The sequence below is a fragment of the Ochlerotatus camptorhynchus genome, unplaced genomic scaffold, assembly GCF_037179485.1.
Source record: "Ochlerotatus camptorhynchus isolate MF236.1 unplaced genomic scaffold, CSIRO-AGI_Acam_v1.1 ptg000118l, whole genome shotgun sequence".
In the NCBI taxonomy this organism is placed as follows: domain Eukaryota; kingdom Metazoa; phylum Arthropoda; class Insecta; order Diptera; family Culicidae; genus Ochlerotatus; species Ochlerotatus camptorhynchus.
In genome coordinates, this window is record NW_027040608.1 from 178,845 (window position 1) to 198,442 (window position 19,598).

Genomic DNA, 19,598 nt, shown 5'->3' on the forward strand with positions numbered 1-19,598 from the left:
TTAATCAAATAAACCATGTAAAAAAATCAACAAAACTCATATTTAGACCTTTTATTTACAAATTGTACTGAAGACTTCTGTGTGGATACATCATTAGCACCTTTATGGAAAAATGAAGAGTTTCACACAGCAATTGAATACTCAATCTTCGTACAAAATTCTTCTTCCTCCAGCGACTGGGAATACGAGGAAGTGCCGGAATACCATAAAGTAAATTACGAAGAAGCCAAACGTAGACTATGTACAATAAATTGGCAAAATTTAATAAGTATTGAAGGAAATGTCGATACTGAAGTAGAAAAATTTCACTCAATTCTTCAAAACCTAATTTTAGAAACTGTACCATCAAAAAAAAGAAGACGAACACAAAACAATAAACTACCCGCATGGTTCAATCCACAACTGAAAAATTTAAAGAATAAAAAACAGAAAGCTCATAAACTATACAAAAAAGAAAAAACTGAAACCAATTTGCGAAACTATCACAACTTATGCAACCAATTAAATACAGCCATCAACTCTGCATATGAGGACTATAACCGCACAGTCGAAAATGAAGTCAAATCATGTCCTAAGAACTTTTTTAATTATGTAAACACGAAATTAAAAAGCAGCAATTTTCCTTCGCGAATGAATTTGGATGCAAATGTAGGTGAGAATTCTTCTGAAATTTGCAATCTCTTTGCAAATTTCTTCCAAGAAGTATACACCACATTTTCCGAAGAAGATCGTGACCGCGATTTCTTTGCATTCATTCCTGAAATTTCTAAAAACATCTCTGTCAACCAACTTTCTCAACATGAAGTCCTCAATGCACTAAAAAACTTAAACGCGTCGAAAGGGTCTGGACCTGACGGCATCGCACCCATATTTTTGAAAAACCTTTCTGAAGAACTCGCATTTCCTCTAGAGCGTCTTTTCAACATGTCTCTGAAAAATGGAAAATTCCCTGAAATTTAGAAATCATCTTATTTGGTACCTATTTTCAAATCAGGTGCAAAATCAGACATTCGAAATTATCGTGGAATTGCTATTATTTCTTGCATTCCAAAACTTTTTGAATCAATCGTAAACGGCAATATTTTTCAGCAGGTGAAAAATCTAATTACAAGTAAACAGCACGGCTTTTTTAAAGGTCGCTCAACTACCTCTAATCTTCAAGAATATGTATCTTTCATTATTAAAGCGTTGGACAGTGGCAAGCACGTTGAAGCGCTATACACCGACTTCAGTAAAGCATTTGACCGCATTGACATACCATTATTAATCCTCAAATTGCAGAAAATAGGAATGGAGCCTGGACTTTTGAATTGGCTTCAATCATACCTAACACATCGTAAACAAATAGTTCGCTTTCAAAATAAACTTTCAAAACCAATTTCAGTCACCTCTGGGGTACCCCAGGGTTCTCATTTAGGCCCACTTCTTTTTATTTTGTACATAAACGACATTTCCTACACACTTAAAAAAATAAAATTGCTTGTATATGCAGACGACATGAAGCTCTTTATGGAAATAAGTAATTCTAGCGATGCAGAAGAATTCCAGAATGAAATCAATATATTCCACACCTGGTGTAGTAAAAGTCTACTTTAACTGAACGTAAAAAAATGTACTGCAATAGCATTTAGTAGAAAAATTGAAACACCGCATATTGAAATATCATTAGGCAACCAAATAGTACAAAAAAGCAAAATTGTAAGAGATCTAGGTGTAATCCTAGACTCCAAACTAACTTTTATAGAACATTATAATACTATCATTAGTAAAGCAAACAGAATGCTAGGCTTCATCAAAAGGTTCAGTCATAATTTCGAAGACCCATACACTATTAAGCTTTTATATACCACATATGTAAGGCCAATTCTGGAATACTGCCACCTAGTATGGAATCCATACATTTCCATACACGAAGAACGCATAGAATCTGTCCAAAAACAATTCCTTTTATATGCTTTACGTAAATTGAATTGGACTGCATTTCCATTACCATCTTATGAAGCGCGCTGCATGCTCATCAATATACAAACACTTAAGGAGCGCCGCCAATTTGCAATGCTTTTCTTCATCAACGACATTATTTCAATGCGCATAGAGTCGGCTGAAATTCTCGCACAATTAGATTTTTACACACCTTGTCGATATCTTAGAACACGGAATTTATTTTCAGAAACATCGTACAGAACAAACTATGCAAAAAATAGCCCAATCAATCGAATGATGCGCCTATATAATTTGCATTGCGGAACTATTGACATCACTATGTCCAAGCAGCAAATAAAAACTAAGCTAAAACAGAAAGAATTAATGCATAATATGTAAGTAAACATTGTAATAATCATTGTATGTAGTCTACACTGGCTTGACGAAATGGAAATAAAATAAAATAAAAAATAAAAGTAACTAATATGTTATTTTTTGGTATATTTACAAGATATTTTTAATTGGGTAGAATACATCTCATATATGGCTGAGATTTCAAATACATAGGGGAAATGGATCTAAGATTGGGCCCATCGCAAAAAGTCTGCTATTTATCAATTTTATCTAGATGAACGCGTCATTGGACGGTACTAACGGATATTTTTGGTCGCTATTGAAAATTTAGTCGATTGCTGAATTTAGGTATGGGCCCAAATTAGGGACATTTAGGCCGACATTACATACATTTTCCCTTTTTTCGAGAGGTAAGATAACCGATGTACTTCTCGAAACATAGGAAAATCCACGAACCCCTCATGTCAAACTTTCATAGTCCTCTCCAGGCGGGTTCGTATTGGTGCGATTTGCGTGTGTTAGTGAGATGAAATTTTTTGTTAGCTGAGAGAAATTTTTTGTTTGCTGTAAGAACTGTCATTCTAAAGCAAAAATAAACAACAAAACGAAAATAAACCCTACGCTTGCACGCTAACAGTGAAGTACCCTTTTGTGAGTAAAGGTTAACCCATTTTTGATAAAGGCGGCTTTACTCATTAATGAGTAAATTATTTTAACAACAATGAGTTTCTGCTAACAGTAGCTAACAGTTACTACGTAATTGGCATAATGAATTACTCATTAATTAGTGGTGCCGCTTTTATTGACAATGGGTTCACTTTTACTCATAAATGGATGTTTGATTCTTACCGTGCACATTACAGTATACGCTAGTGTGTGTAAAATTATGTTATTAGTGTAGTGTTCGTGAGATCCTGCTTGGAGAACTCAATACCGAATCAAAACAAACGTTGTGTAGTACTAGAATTTTGACTAGAATGGGGTACGCTTACATATATAGATGTACTTGGGACCAATAGGCTAGTCAAGTAGTGAGACAATTTAAAATCGTTAGTTTCCACCGGTTGAAACAGTTGTTGGCAGTGCCGTAAATCTCACTGCTCGCAGTATGGAATGTTGTGATAGAGTGACCATCGACAAACCGACATGAATGACCATAGTGTAATAGTCTGATTAAAACAGGCGGTTTCCTTCACATCAAACAATCTTTATTCCCCGCAAGGCACGATCATCTCACACTCTGTCTCTCGTGTGTCTGTCCTTTTTCTCCTTCGTTCCCTTCTCTCGTTCGCTCTCTGTCATTACTGATTCAATGTTATTCTACTATCCAAGGTATGTGGATAATGATAGAACAGTAGAACCCTACATCCCTACTTTTCCTTAAATTGAAACAAACAATATTATGTTCTTAATAAGTTACATAATCTTTCAGTCGACTGGATTCAACTCTAGCTCTCTTAGATACTACGGTTGAGCTGTCCTCATGGTGTAGTGTTTTCGGTTGACCCACTGATTCATCCTGGCGGTCCAATGTATCTGACGATTCTTGTCGACGACAAGAACCACTCGTATTCTCATTCGGCTGACTCTCCTGCATCGATTTCCTTGGTAATGACTTCAGGTGAGCAGCGCTTCTTCGGAATTCCTTGCCAGATGACGACCTAATAGTGACATCTGTTCCCCGCTTTTTGATCACACTATATTCTTCAGGCGAGAAATTCGAATGCAGTTTGTTGTCCTTCTTCATCCGCTTCGCCAACACTTGATCTCCAACTTTTATAGTACTAAGTTTTGCTTTGCGGCGATTATCAGCGTATGCTCTACCCTTTTCCTTTTCTATTGCGTCTCGGTCCCTTATCTCTCCATCGTCATAAGTGTTGGTAGGAACTCTTGGCAACTTTGTTCGCATCCGGCGACCAAACATCAAATCCGCAGGTGGTTTCCCAGTAGTTGAATGGTTTGAAGAATGGTATACTAGCAGATATTGTCGCAGATCCTTTCGCCAATCTTGTCCCAACTCCTGGGCTATACGCAATCGTTTTAAAATGGAACGGTTCTGCCGTTCAACCTCTCCGTTCATCTGCGGCCAGTACGGAATAGTGCTATCCAGATGTACGCCATATTCATCACAGAATGCTTGAAACTCTTCAGAAGAAAACTGAGGGCCATTATCTGCACGAAGTAACTCTGGAACTCCATACCGCGAAAAAATGATTAAAAGTTCTTTAATAGTTGATGCTGTTGTTATTTCATCCATTTCTACGACTTCCATAAATCTGCTATAGTAATCAATACACACTAGCAAATTTTCGCCATTCGGAAGTGGACCTAGAAAGTCTACCGCGATTTGTTCCCAAGGCCGTGATGGGAGTCCCTTTCTGATCATTGGCTCTGGTTGACTGGGAGCAGCAACTAAAATACAGCCACGACATTCCTTTACATACTTTTCGACGTTCTGGTCCATTTTGGGCCACCACACATTTGTACGCAAATGGCTCTTCATAATCCGTATACCCGGATGGCCCTCGTGTGCTATCTGCAACACTTGTTGCCGAAGAATCTCAGGAATTACAATTCGGTCTACTCTTAGTAACACGTCATCTAGGCGGCAAAGCTCAGTTGAAATCATTTTGAATGGCAGCGGCATGTCTTCTTCTGTCCCGGAGTCAAGAGCTTCAATTATCTGTTGTATTTCTGCGTCTTCTCTACTAGCGCGCCCAATTTCTTCCCACTTCAAAGCCATTGTTGTTGCTGAAGAGGATACGATTTCTCTCACAGTCAACTCTTCCGCTTCATCAAATGGTTGAGGAATCAGTGTGGAAAGACGAGACAGAACATCAGCTATGTTAGATTGTCCTGAAATGTGAACAATCTTGTACTGGAAACATTGAAGCCTCAGTACCCATCGTTCGATACGAGCACACGGTCGAGATGTTGGTGCAAATAAGAAAGTCAATGCTTTACAGTCCGTCAGAAGGTTAAATTCACGACCGATCAAGTACACCTGAAACTTCTCAACGCTCCATACCAGTGCCAACGCCTCCTTTTCAGTTTGGCAATATCTTCTCTCGGTATCCGTGAGAGATTTAGATGAAAAACTGATCACCCTCGACAATCCTTGAGCATTTGTCTGAATTAGTACTGCTCCCAAAGCAAACGGACTCGCATCTGCCAAAACCGACGTTTTATCTTCCAGTTTGTAAAACCCGAGGCTTCCAGCATTCGCTATGCTGGCTTTGACTACACGAAATGCTGACTCCTCCGGTTCATCCCAGTGAAATTTCACTCCCTTCTGCGTTAACTTCCTCAAAGGCTCGTCCACCGTCGCTAAGTTAGGAATGAATTTTCCCATGTAATTAGCGAGTCCCAGGAAACTACGAACCTCGCTTTCGTTAGCCGGTTGACGGAAGGTTAACACAGCATTTCGTTTTTCATCAGATGGCCTTATGCCATCAGAATTAATTTTATATCCAAGAAAATCAAATTCCGTGACGCATATCTTGCATTTATCCCAATTAAGGACTAACCCTCGGTCTTTCATTTTTCTCAATACCTGTAATCATGAAAAAGAACCATTTCCGAATAAAAAAAGAAACAAAAAAAAGGAAAATAAAAAGGAAATCATTAAAACCCTCCTTGTTTATTAACCCACATCGTTACAAGATACCTCATTCAATCGTTTATCGTGTTCATCCAACGTCTTGCCTTCAACTCCTACATCGTCAAGGTACCAGTATGCACCCTCGCAATCCACCAGAATCTCGTCCATGGTACGCTGAAAAATTTCTGGCGCAGATACCAGACCGAACGGGAGGCGTTTGAACCGATAAAGGCAACGATGAGTGATAAAGACTGTGGCATCTCGAGATTCTTCCTCCAGTTCCAGCTGGAAGAAGGCGTCCTTCACATCGAGAACACTCCACACGTTTCCTTTCCCAATCTTAGTGAGCACATCGTCAATCACTGGCATCGTGTGACGATCGCGTATTACCGCTTGATTAACTCGTCTGAGATCCACACACAATCGAATTTGACCGTTGGCTTTGTTTGCTACTACAAGCGGAGAAACCCATGATACCAGTCCACGTTTTACTTCGATTATTTCCCTTGCCAACAGCTCATCTAATTTTTCGTTTACAGCACTTTCGAGAGGAATCGGTACCCGTCGTAACGGCTGGTGAACAGGAGTCACAGTTGGGTCCATCTGAATGCGAACTTGGATACCAGCTATCTTGGAAAACGGCACCAGCTTCCAATCCTTGTTAACTTGATTAATCTCCAAGCCTATTTTGAGAATTCCAAGTTGCTTGGAGGTGGAATCCCCCAGCAGGTTTCTCTGTCCTTCTTCGGTCACAATAAATTCTGCCTCTGTTGAACGATTATCGATTTCCACTGAAGCTTCGAATGTCCCCACGATACGCAAAGGCTCATTACATCCATACGCTTTGAGAACTTTGTTGCTGCCTTTTGTGTTCACTGTGATTAGATTTACTTCAGAGCCAGAATCAATAAACACTGCTGTCGAAATTCCTCCTATCTTACATTCGAAGGAATTTGTATCGTTGCCTGTATAGAAGGTGTAATACACCTTCTTTTCCGAATCGCCGGACGAAACCGAAAGTTCCGGTGTAGCATCGTTATCTTCTACCGAATGCACTTTTCTCGTATACTGCGTAACTTGAGAATCATATGGCCTTTTCCGACAGACTTTCTCGAAGTGTCCTGATTTCTGGCATCTTCGGCAAGTTTTGCCTCTCGCAGGACAGGATGGAGTCTTTGACATGTGACCGTATTGACCACAGGCAAAGCATATGATAGCTGCCTCATTCCTTTCCAAAAATCTTCCTCCTGAAAATCGGCGCACAATCTTATCCTGCTTGCGTTCACTCCGCGTTTTCAATCCTGCACGGGGCTCTGACTTCTGGATTTTGAAGACCTCCGATTGACCACCTTCATTGCCACTTTTCAGCTCTTTTTCCTGCAAGCGAACGCTTTCTAATGATTCCCCGAGAGATTCGATTTCCCGCAAGGACTGATCCTTCTCCAAAATTTTCCTTCGCAGTTCCTGGGAATTACACCCTTCGACAATAACATCGACGAGCATAATTTCTTCAAGGACGTTTTTGACTTCCTTTGCATACTTCTCAAAACCGCAATCTGACAACTGTTGACGTAAACGTAGCAAAAAGTGTGAAAATCTTTCATTCGATCCCTGTTTCATGTTGCGTAATTTATGCCTCTCTAGCACATCCTGATTGCGAGGTTTGAAGTACAAATCCAACCGTTCAACGGCTATGTCATAAAAAGGCTTCTCCAACAGCACTAATGGAAAATCTTCAGTCCCATCCAGGCTTCTAAAAACTTTCTGCAGTTGTGGACCACCCAAGTGCAACATCTTGGAGCGCTTCATCTTTTGATCCGTTATTTGATACGAATCAAAGTAGCACTCCAGAGCACCTTTCCACTCTTGCCATTCTTTTGCAAGTCGTGCACTTTCTATCTGCTCACATTTAAACATAGGTATCGGACGACTTTCATCCATCTGAAACCATAATCAAAATAAAATGCACTGGTTACCATTTTATCACCTTTTTTTTTTTTTTTTGCGGCTGTTGTGGGTAATTCAACCTTTAATTAATAATTTCAATAATCGAAAATAAGAACAACAAAAAAAAACCTCTATTGTGATTTGTCAATATACTCATGTCATACTACTCATACTACATGTCAACCTTGCCGGTTTGCGTTGGAAAGATCACCAGACACCCTGTCTGAAGTCGTTCACCTTGGCCCCCTAGCGCTAGGCAACATCTGTCGGGCACCCTGCCTCGGATACATCATGCTGAATTTCATCAGACACCCTGTCTGCAGGCATACACCTAGGCCTCCCTAGCACTATGCACATCCACCGGGCACCCTGCCTCGGATACATCATACAGAATTCCACCAGACACCCTGTCTGTGATCATCGACCTAGGCCCCCCAGCACTAGGCAACATCCACCGGGCACCCTGCCTCGGATACATCATACAGGAATTCCACCAGACACCCTGTCTGTGATCATCGACCTAGGCCCCCCCAGTACTAGGCAACATCCACCGGGCACCCTGCCTCGGATACATCATACAGGAATTCCACCAGACACCCTGTCTGTGATCATCCGCCTAGGCCCCCTAGCATTAGGTAACATCCTGCCTCGATACCGTCATACAGGCCTCTCGCACTGGGCAATTAAAACACCATCACACGTCGTCCACATCACGTCACTTTTCATATTTCCTGCTACTTGACCGCTACTATTTAACTTTTTTTTAAGATTCGCACAGTAAACAAAAACCCAAATAACTGCTTTTACTCCTGCTCTTGAACTCCTTCGCATCACCAGAATGAGGAAAATATTCCGGAATACAAGGTTATTTATTTCACAGCAACAAAATATGCAGCTCTTCTACATGTCTATATGTTTTATTATTATCCACATCCTTCATGACAGTCACAAAACGAATCCTGTGCAACATAACCAACGTTCTCTATGAATGAGTGATTTTTTTTTCCATTGTGGTATCGGTCTTCTTGTTTTCAATAAAAAAAATCGTCAGCCATCTTGCTGTATTTCTACCGCCGGGGGCTTGGGCTTCACCCCCGCTGATTTTTCTCTGAATCTCGTTTTCGCTGAAATTTAATTAGCAAATAAATTAGTTCATATTATTTACCTCAAGTAATGACTCGTCACTCCAATCTCGTCGCCAGGTGTAATAGTCTGATTAAAACAGGCGGTTTCCTTCACATCAAACAATCTTTATTCCCCGCAAGGCACGATCATCTCACACTCTGTCTCTCGTGTGTCTGTCCTTTTTCTCCTTCGTTCCCTTCTCTCGTTCGCTCTCTGTCATTACTGATTCAATGTTATTCTACTATCCAAGGTATGTGGATAATGATAGAACAGTAGAACCCTACACATAGCAAAAACAATAAAATATCTGACCAAAGCACGCTACTGACATCTGGCTCCATATTCTCGGTAAATATTTAGCTAAACCATGAACCCGCATGCAAAAGTTATTAATTATTCATGTTTTGTTGTTTTTGACATCATCCACATCCAGGAGGGCCAGTCACTTTCGAATGTATGGGAATGGTAGGAAACCATTTGGAAATTCATGAAAATTTTCAGTTTTTATTCATTATCGTCTTTATGGGTAGTTTTAGATGCACAAAAATTGCACGAGTATATAACCATAGAGGTAACTCTAAGACTAGAAGGTCCCAAAATAACGTGCTCAACTTTTTGGCTCAGCTCTGGTACTATCTTCGGTCCCAAGCTAATCGATTCACCCCTCGAAACATAGGAAAAACCAATCACCCCTCATTTTATCTGTCAAACTTTCATAACGAATCAAAACAAACATTCCGTAGTACTAGAATTTCGACTAGAATGGGATACGTTAATCGTTTGCTTGGGACCAATAGGCTAGTCAAGTAGTGAGCCAATTTAAAATCGTAAGTTTCGTATTGATTGTTGATATAACCACAGACAAACAGACATAACACTCGCAAGTTGTTCATCGAACAAGCATTTAACGGTAAATTTAAAAATATCGTAGTTGGTAGTACCGCCACCTGTGGCGTGCATAGTCAATTCCCTTGCGTTTGACGTTTACACACTACCGCCATCTGTTCAGCGTACTACCCACCACAGTGTATTCAACAGATGGCGGTAATGTTTTAGCAACGATGTTTTACAGTGATAAATATTCAATGTGTTATGTCTGTTTGTCTGTGATATAACTATGGTGATAAGGTAAACACTCGTTTATTTGTTTCCTTCTGTGGCAGCATGTTAAGTCACAAATCGTGGATTTTCTCTCCATACTGCAAAAATTATTTTCCTATCACTGAAGGGGCGACATCTCTCGGATCTTCATTAGAGCTACTACTGAAATCATATAATTAATTGGTTCGTGTCTGATCTAATCTGGACAAATAATTTTTATCTAGATAAAAAATCCTATGGTTTGACAGTTCGGATCACTGCACATTTAAATCGGCCGTTTAAGATTTCCGGCCATAAGTCAGAATCAAGTGTCATGTCGGTTTGTTGGTGGAGTGACGTCGTCACTTGAGTGCTCAGGAATGGTTACAATATTTTTCATATTTTTGCTTCTAACACCAGCAAGCTGACTGTTGGCTCGGACGCTCGGACCATAGACGAGTGCACGGATGGATTTGAGTTCACTCACTCGACAAAAAGTGACACAACAGCGGGGCCCTGTTTACTAAAAATGAACACATGAATAATACTCACGTAACATTTGAAACCGGCCTATCAACTTTCGTACACAAAACTTGTTAAGCCTTTTTCGCGCGAACCGAATACGCCCACGCAAACTAACATCACCATCGGGTAGGGGAAATTCCCCCCTTTCCGATAGTGCTCTTGGTTTGCGTGGACGTACTTTGGTTCTCGTGGAAAGGACCTAGCAAATTATTTACAAAAGTTGATAGGCCCTTTTCAAATGTTACGTGAGCATTATTCATGTGTTCATTTTTAGTAAACATGGCCCCGCTGTTGTGTCAAATTTTTTTCAGTAGATGAACAAAAGTTCACCCGTGCACTCGTCTATATATAAACGTCATTGGTTCATATCTCGGATCATAATATCAGGGGAAACATGTCAGAAGGGTCTAACTCGAAACGTAAACAATAACTTGGATCGTCGGTTTCTTACGAATGACTACATACCTACTCAAACTAACTAAATAATCTGACATAGTAATGTTTGTTATATGAGCTAGTGTAATCAGATTCCGTGGGTGTGCGGTCATTCAAGAGAAATCGTCGTTCAAGTTTTGAGCTATACCCTTCTGACATGTTTCTCCTGATATTATTTGAGCCACCACGTGAGTGCCCTTGTGAGTGACTTGATCGTTGTTCTTTTTGGCAATCAGCTGTTCTCACTGTCAAAAGACTTTGAAAACGCCAAACGCCCTAGAAAAAATAAACAAATAAAATATATGGGGCTGAACATCGGTAACGATTTGTATTAGGTATTTTAATTTAGAATAGAATTTTTAAGGGAATTTTCAATTGATTATTCGAGAAATTGCAAGAAAAACAGTGTATTTTATTGGTGCGTCATTTACGGTACGCTTCATCAACAATAAATTGTCATCTTCATCAACATCTAAATTTTAGAGTTCTAAAGAGGCAGTACATAAATTATTATTGCTTCTAGGGTAATCGTTCCAGTCTCAGATGGATTTCGACAGTCCAGACGTAGAAAAAGACTTTCCCGGGCTGTATGCTTCGGAAACCGGTGGTAAAAGCAAAAAGGATGACAAGGATTGTGAGTATTCGGAATTTTATGAACAGCAGTGATAGTTATTTATTCGCCTTTTTCAACAGTTGTCGAAGCAGAAGCGGAAAAAGTAAGCAAGAAAGAGCTTCTAATCGGTCGGAGAAAGGACAAGAAAGAGAAAAAATCTGCCTACGCCGCTTTGGAAGGTGAAAGCTCTCCAGAGGAAGAGTTGGAAACAAAGTAAGATTTCGTTGGCTAAAGGCCAAAATAGATGTAGGGTTAATTTCTCTAATGTTTTTTTTTTCAGAAGCCCTTCGAAGTCAAAAAAATCGAAAGCATTCAAATTTCCTTCCAAAAGCAAGGAAAAACGCGAAAAATCCCGTGAGAAAGAGAAACCGGAATGTTTTAAATTAGAGGACACGAAACAGCCAGAAAAGCCGGAGAAGGAGAAGAAAAAAGATAAAGATAAGAAAGATAAGGACAAGAAGGAAAAGTCTAAGGATAAAAAGGACAAAAAGTTAAAGCAAAGTAGCGTCAGTGAGGAAGTTCTAGAATTAGGAGATGCTCAGCCCATCTTCGGTGTTTCGCTGGGGCTTGCAGTAGAACGTAGTCGATGTCACGACGGTGTTAATCTCCCGCTGGTGGTGCGCGACTGTATTGACTATTTACAAGAGCATGGATTGCGAAGCGATCAAATTTATAAAGTAGAAGCGGTTAAGACGAAGCTGCAGCAGCTTAAAAAGTCCTACAACAATCGTGAAGGAAGCTTTACAAACGAGTTTGACACTCCAACAGCGTGTGGATTGCTGAAGCTATTTCTTCGAGAACTTCCGGAACCGATCTTGACTACTGATTTATCGACACGATTCGAAGAAGCAGCCTCGCACTCGCAGGTGTCGCAGCAGGAGCAAGAGCTTGTCGGTCTGGTCGAGCAACTACCCAGCTGCAATAGAACACTACTGTCGTGGGTTATCCTTCACCTGGATGTTGTGACGCAAAATGAATCGTACACCAAGATGAACGCCCAGAACATTGCAATGCTTCTCAGCCCAACGTTGCAAATGTCCCATCGCTTGTTCGTTGCGATTCTGTGCCACTGCAACAATCTCTTTGCGGATACAGAGCTGCTAAAGTAAGTAGAATTTGTATTTGCCTGTGTCTGACGTTTTTCGACTTAAAAAGTTTAAATTGCTTTAAATATATTTCTTCAGTTTTCTACGGATTTTGATGAAACAACTTTCAATCGATCAGCCATTGTTTCTAGTTTTTATATGCGTTAAGATTGAGTACAATTTGTATTTCAATTTTAAAACACACATGACAATTTATTGGGGTAAGAACCGAAAACGGATCCCCACTTCGTTATAAAATATTTTAAAATTGATTGAAAATTTCTACTCCAATTTTAGACATATAAAAACCTAATTCCTGAATTTATTTATTTATTTTATTGTTATTCATCTGAAATCGGTGGTCTTAATGAATAAACATTTGAGCTTGTCACAACGGTTACACAGTTACAAAATCGACGCACTAGTAATTTTATTTTTAAAACGGCTAGATGTTTCGCCAATGTTTATCCAAACGAAGTACGTCGTAGAGGGCGTTGAGCAGCACGACAGTCCAACATGGAGCGCAGACGAAAATAGCCGACTTCACCATTCAGCAACCCCTCTACGAATGTAGGCTACGTCTTCTTTGAAGCGTGTCCATGCCTAACAGTTCTGCAATGATCGGGATAGGCTGGAAGGAATTGGTCGTATCAGCGCACAATACAAAGACTTCAAGCAGTAAAGATTAGGAAAATCCTTCGCAATTTTCGAAATAAAGCCAAGTTGTCGGTTTGCCTTGGAAATTATCGACGTGTAATGAGACTTGAGTCAATTGCGGATTCAGCAAAACTTCGAGATCAGTAATCTCTTCAACCCTTTGAAGGGATGTTGTTTTAAACGATGAAACGTTATCACGCAGTCCAAGCCTAATTTCGATGCAACGTTTTTGATAAACAGTATAAACAGCAGTGTCGATTTTCACGTGGAGTTGAAAATCCTGATCGATTGCAAGTTGTTTCATCAAAATCATTCAAAAAACAACATGGTTGGGTTTATTAGGTTGATACACGTCAGGTACGTTACATTGTTACAAGTTTTCGCATCCAAGGACAAACGAGAGAAGTCTTATTTTGGATTTACTCTTTTAAATGTCAGATGAATTGTTTGCCCGTTTTCGGCCCTGCAAGTGTTTATTTGAAAGTGAAATAGCACATTTTTTTAAATAAAATCTCAAATAAACTACGAACATGTATGAGAAAGAATGTTGTAAGAGAAAAATAAAGTAAAGTCGGCCTAAATGCCCCTAATTTGGGCCCATGCTTAAATTCAGCAATCGACTAAATTTTTTTTCCTTGATTTGTTTTCCGTCGATCTTGTTTTCCGTGCTGAGCATCAATGCTACCGACGCCAGGAAGGCAGCTCCCACACCTGGGCCCTACCTATCGACCCATCAACTCATAGACCGGGGACCAACGGCTTTACTTCCCTTCATGAATGGATGGAGACGACTCTCTTTTGAAGACTTGATGAGATCTGGGGTCTCATTGTACAAGTTGAAGCGAAGCATGGACGCTTGTATGACAAAGTTTGTCGTTTCGACTTGCAAAATGAGGATCCTGTCCTAGCAGGAGTAAACAGAAGAAGGTGAAGTGCTTAGAGTTTTAATTAAATATTTCTGCTTTGTTTATGAATGTAACGATAGAATTGATGTAGATGCACCAGAATGAAAAAAAAAACATGTAAATTCTGTTGACAAATTAACATTCAAATAAAACCAACTTGTTTAAAAAACACAACAAAGTGGCCAATAGCTTTACGTAAAATGGATAATGTCGTCTAGGTACTTTACATAAATATGAATGTTATTTTATGTTCTTTTTTATTTATTTATTTTATCAAGATCCACAAGAACCACTACTAATTGGATGCTATTATTAGTTGTACACATCTATACACTAGGAAAACGGTTTATTTGGGAAAGAGTTAGTCTACACAACAAGTTCGGAAAGAATCGATAGCTTTGCTTTCAAAAACTTTGTTTTGATACACACTACGAAAAAGACATGTAAATTTCAGTGTCCTGAGACCGACACATGCAAGCGGGCCTTTTGACATAAGAATCAGTTGAAAAGGATCAAACGCACTTTTCGTCGAGTTGCATATGTTTCAGTTTCAGGACACTTAATTGTACATGCCATGTTTGTTTACATCCCATGATTTGCGTCAAAGCTGAATTACGTCTCGTGTAAAAATAATAATTTCTAAGTGTGTAGGTCTTACCCAGGTGCTGAAATATACCGCGGCTTCAAGAGACCGCAACTTGTAGGTTTACCCGTGTATATTTCTTCAACGTGCCATTCTGGAGAATATCTAAGGGACGCTATTTGAATCTTTGAACTGTTGATTTTCATAATATTACCTGATCAACCATAATCAACCAATCCACAAAGTTTCATGAACTCAAACAAAGCTCCCTGAACTTCTTCCCAATATATTGAACTTATTTGAAGTATCCTGAATTTATGAAAAGTTCTGCGAAATCTTGGAAAGTTGAGCCCATTTCTACGATTTGTCCATAACTTACACAAACTACAACTAAATTTCTACCAAGATTTCTGAACTAGTATACGTATTTCCTATAACTCATACATTGTTCGCTGAACATCTACAATGCGCCCAAAATTTCCAAGCATTTTTTTTTCCTAGCCTTCTCACCAACATCCATCGCCAATTCCAAACTTCCAGGAAGACCCTTAATCTTTCTACGGATTTTCCTGAGCATATGGGTGACACAAAGTTTTCAAAACTTCCAGGAAGTATCAAAAAACTCTGAAGTTCTTTGCAGTTTGCTGAACTTCTACAATATTCCTTAAGCATTTAAGCATCTACGAAACTTCCTGAACTCCTACAAAGTTTGTTGAGGTTCTTAAAAATTAAACGAGCTTCTGCGAAGTTCCCAGAACTTTTACAAAAATCGATAAAGGACTGCCCTAAAATTAAAAGAGGTTCCGAAATTTTAATAAAGTTTCCTGTAATAACAAAAGTTCAAAGTTCCCAAGCAGCGCCGGTGGTGTAGTGGCAAGCGTGATTATCTCTCATCCCAGCAGGCCTGGGTTCAATCCCAGTCGGCGCCGCCGGGATGTTCTGAGGGATAACATCTCTGATCACGCCTTCGGAATGGAAGTAAAGCCGTTGGTCCCCGGTTCATGAGTTGATGGGTCGATAGTTAGGGTCCAGGTGTGGGAGCTGTCTCCCTGGCGTCGGTAGCATTGGTGCTCAGCACGGAAAACAAGATCGACGGAAAACAAACCAAAAGAAAAAAAAACCGAAGTTCCCAGCTTGTACAAGTTTCCCTCTTCTACGCAGTTTTCCAGATTTTTTTTCGGAATTCTCCTAATTTATATTAAATTAGCAGCTATGGAAACGTAATATTAGAACGAGAAATGCTCCGCTCCGATGAAACGCTAGAAAAAATGCTTTTTTACTGCGTAGCTACTCAGATTTACTGTCCAACCCGTGTTTTTTTTAAACCAGAACAGCGGTGTGACGGGCTTCTACCCGAGCAAAGCTGGAGATCAATTTGAAATTAAAATTTGCTGTTATGATGTAACTTATTTTGAATACTCCAGTTGATCTCATTTTGGTTGACTTAACGGTTAACACAGCAAAAATGAGAGCAAACTTTTACACTGTTGAATCAAACGGAAAACTAATCGTGCTTTCAATGAAATCAATTTGATTTCTGATTTTGCATTCATAATGTTTAACTGGCCGGGCGTAAATCGTAAGAATCCATGCTTCTTACGCTGAAAGACTTGAGCTCAAATCTCACCCCAGGCAAATTACGGAGTATCTAAAATGTGTTAGAACTAAAAGCAAACTTTAATAAAGATTTGCTTTCATTTTGTTAGCCGACTTTGCTCGGGTAGGGTGTATAGTGTTGGGCTAAGAACTGAACCCTGTGGAACTCCGATGGGTATGTTGTGACTTTCGGAAAAGTACCCCCGTACTGCAAAATCAATAAAATTAACTTTTCCGGGGTAAACTAATTTCGATCACGGATTTGGCCGTGCGGTACCTAATTTTTTATTATTATTATCTATTATCATTTATTACAATTTATGAAATGTACGGACTTCGGTCCCACACACGTTGGATTAAAAATAACACGCAAAAAAGGCTCCAATAAGTGCAAAATTAACGGACAGCCACATCTCTTCGAGACGGAGTGGTACCCCTTCCTTGCGTCAATGGAATTATTCGATACAAAAATACTGCGTCTAAGATGCTGTTCGTTTTGTTTAAAAAATGAGAGATAAAGTTTTCAATGATACCATCATCAAGACACATGCTGTCGCTTGTACAAACAAAGATAACGAAGGTCTTCTTTTGAAACTTCTCCTTCTCTGAAAGGTGACGATGTTTATTAATTTCACAGTCATTACTACGTACTGTCTTCAATCAGATATTCAATGAAGCGATTCAAAAAACAGAAGATATCATTACTCTCGAGGCTGTTTTTGAAGTACCGAAATGCGTTGTTTGCGATAATTTAACTGATTATTATTAATTTTATATTGATTTTAAAATGCAGATATGTTCCTCCTATCACCGCATCAAGCCCCAATCTACCGGAAACACCGGACGAAATTTCGACAGAGTTGAAGAAGCAAGAGAGCCTACTGGCACAAATACATGCTGAGATGAATGCAGGATTTGTATCAAAGAAACGCGAAGAGCAGCTATGGGAAGTGCAGCGAATCATTACACAACTCAAAGTATGTGATCGAACGATGCAGATGTATTGTTGACCATGACCTATTTTCATAAATCTATCGTTTATGTTTCAGAGAAAACTTAAATCGTTCGAGAAAAAATCCGATTGTACCCAGAAAAGTTTGGACGACACCGTTGATGGTGATATTTCAATCGATTTGAACAAAGCCAAGTTATCCTGTTCCGATGACGAATCCTCAATAAAAACCGTCACTGGCATATCTACTGAATCGGCAACGAACACTGAGACGAAAAATACTCCTCATGAAACACCTGAGGATGTTGCACTCATCGAGCAGAAAATAAGCGAAACTGAATCACCTGAAAACGTGCAGGCTGACCAACCGGCAACCGTCGTTCACACAAGTGCCGATCCTGCGAAATCGGCTGAACAAGTGATTGTCACAGATAATGGCTTCATGCTGCTCCAAGAAAATCATCCGGACTATCTGCTGTTGATTCGTTTGCAACTTGAAAATCAGGAGTTGCTAAATTGGAAGGCACAACTGCAGGCTAGAATCAATGCAGAACGAGTGGAAATCGTTCGAATGAAAAAAATATTGATTACAGACAACGGAATTACCCACGGGCCAAGCAGTTTGGATAGTACTGTCAGTGATAATGAAGATTACGAACGGTTGATTGCTCATTATGCAAAAGAAAATGCACTTTTGGAACAAAAGCGTCAAATGCTCGCAAAAGAAATTTTTGAGGAAAGTAAAGCTTTGATTCAGATGCAAGTTGATCTGGCTTTGAATCGTTATAAAATATAATTGACTTTTAATCAACTAAATGACTAAACTCTCTAAGCATGCATTAATGTTCATGTTAAATAAATGTACACTCGGAATGAAATAGTCGTTTTGAACTTTTTATCACTTTCTAACTTCTACAGAAGGCAAAAACCAGTTAACCCGCGACAACAGTCTATTTTTCGCTCTCTATGACGGAAAAAAGTCTGCTGAAACTATTGCCGAAAATGACGTCAGGTTTTGAAATAGCACGGGGAAATTTATTTATGTGGATTTTCAATATTCCTTCGCGTCTGGGATTCTAAATTTTGCCATGCTCGGGATATCAATAATTTTGCCATGTCTTGTTCGAAAAATATGCAATATGTATTTCTGAGTGTGGATTGTCCATGAGTTCTGACTTCTGACACTAAAAATTTGTTTGTTAAATATCAGAATCCTTGATGTTTTACCATTCATACAGAGAGGGTACACACATCGCTTGAAAACCCGACTTTCGATCCGAGGCCATTTCATATACCAATACTCAGCTCGACGAGATCGGAAAATGTCAGTGTTGTTAATCGTTAAAGTCAGCGTTAACGTATTCAATGGGAATTTGCATTGAAGACGCTTATGGACGTAACTTCATTAACAACCCTGGTCATGGTGGCCCTGGTGTGTCATGGTCCCCTGGTGTCTCTGTGACCGTTACTATCAACAAATGTCAATCGATCGATTATGTGTATTCCATTCAATAGAATTGGTTTTTCTACGTAGCCTCTGGGAAAATCAAAATTATCCATAGGAGGGTTTCGTATGATTTTAAAATTTTAAAATTCCTCTCCATCCTCTAAACCTTCATCAATATACACCATATTTTACACAGACTCATATTTCGGAGCTATGAATCAAACTGGAAGTCCTATAAGATTGCTATTTCTAAATAATGCGCTCTAATAGACATCTAATGTGATATTTAAATTTAGTGTTACCTGTCGTCGTTGGATACAACTATATTCAAATGAAACCATCTGCATTTTATAGTATTTATAATCATATTTATATGCATTTGAGTAATTTGCTCTCAAAAATGGGTTATTTTTGGTTAAGAAACTATATATTTTTGCAATAAGCAAAGATAGAAACATACTAAATTCTACGAAGTTGTATATTTTTGCTTTCTTCACATCTTTGTATGACAACCATAAAAAAAGCTAAAATAAAAAAAACTGATTTTAAGGGGTCATAAAATTAAAAATACGATTTTACTAACTTAAACGAGCACATATAAAGTTAGTGCCTTGAATAAACATTTGAAAAAAAAAAATGATTTTCATCTAATAGCGTCAAAAGTTAGATCTTTCAATTTCAAGAATCTCTCCTGACGACACCACATACATAGAATCAAGTTTTCACACTCAAATCTCAAATAATCACGTTATTTTCGTTTTTAGACCACT

At 39.1% G+C, this 19,598-nt stretch overlaps 3 protein-coding genes across 4 annotated transcripts in view; 2 read left to right on the forward strand and 1 right to left on the reverse strand.

Annotated features, from left to right (window-relative positions):
• The window catches only part of pasi1 (pasiflora 1), a 256,430-nt gene that overhangs the window by 86,054 nt on the left and 150,778 nt on the right, over positions 1–19,598 (forward strand). The gene's annotated exons all lie outside the window — the stretch shown is intronic.
• On the reverse strand, positions 5,921–7,381 carry LOC135699833 (uncharacterized protein K02A2.6-like). The gene has a single exon (XM_065220185.1). It carries the CDS (start codon positions 7,379–7,381, stop codon positions 5,921–5,923), a length of 1,461 nt encoding a protein of 486 aa, XP_065076257.1.
• On the forward strand, positions 11,310–18,245 carry Rlip (Ral interacting protein). Of its 2 annotated transcripts, none has more exons than XM_065220191.1 (6): positions 11,310–11,422; positions 11,514–11,624; positions 11,684–11,816; positions 11,884–12,708; positions 17,223–17,406; positions 17,479–18,245. In XM_065220191.1, exons 2-6 carry the CDS (start codon positions 11,534–11,536, stop codon positions 18,175–18,177), a joined length of 1,932 nt encoding a protein of 643 aa, XP_065076263.1. In that variant the 5' UTR covers positions 11,310–11,422; positions 11,514–11,533; the 3' UTR covers positions 18,178–18,245. The 2 variants fall into 2 exon arrangements, with proteins under 2 accessions (XP_065076263.1, XP_065076264.1); XM_065220192.1 differs by having other exon boundaries at positions 11,887–12,708.

Coding starts and splice junctions, on each gene's coding strand:
- LOC135699833 (XM_065220185.1), bottom strand. CDS start 7,381: ATGCTCGTCGATGTTATTGTCGAAGGGTGTAATTCCCAGGAACTGCGA.
- Rlip (XM_065220191.1), top strand. CDS start 11,534: ATGGATTTCGACAGTCCAGACGTAGAAAAAGACTTTCCCGGGCTGTAT. Junction 11,817..11,883: donor GAGGAAGAGTTGGAAACAAA/GTAAGATTTCGT, acceptor TTTTTTTTTCAG/AAGCCCTTCGAAGTCAAAAA. Junction 17,407..17,478: donor GAATCATTACACAACTCAAA/GTATGTGATCGA, acceptor TTTATGTTTCAG/AGAAAACTTAAATCGTTCGA.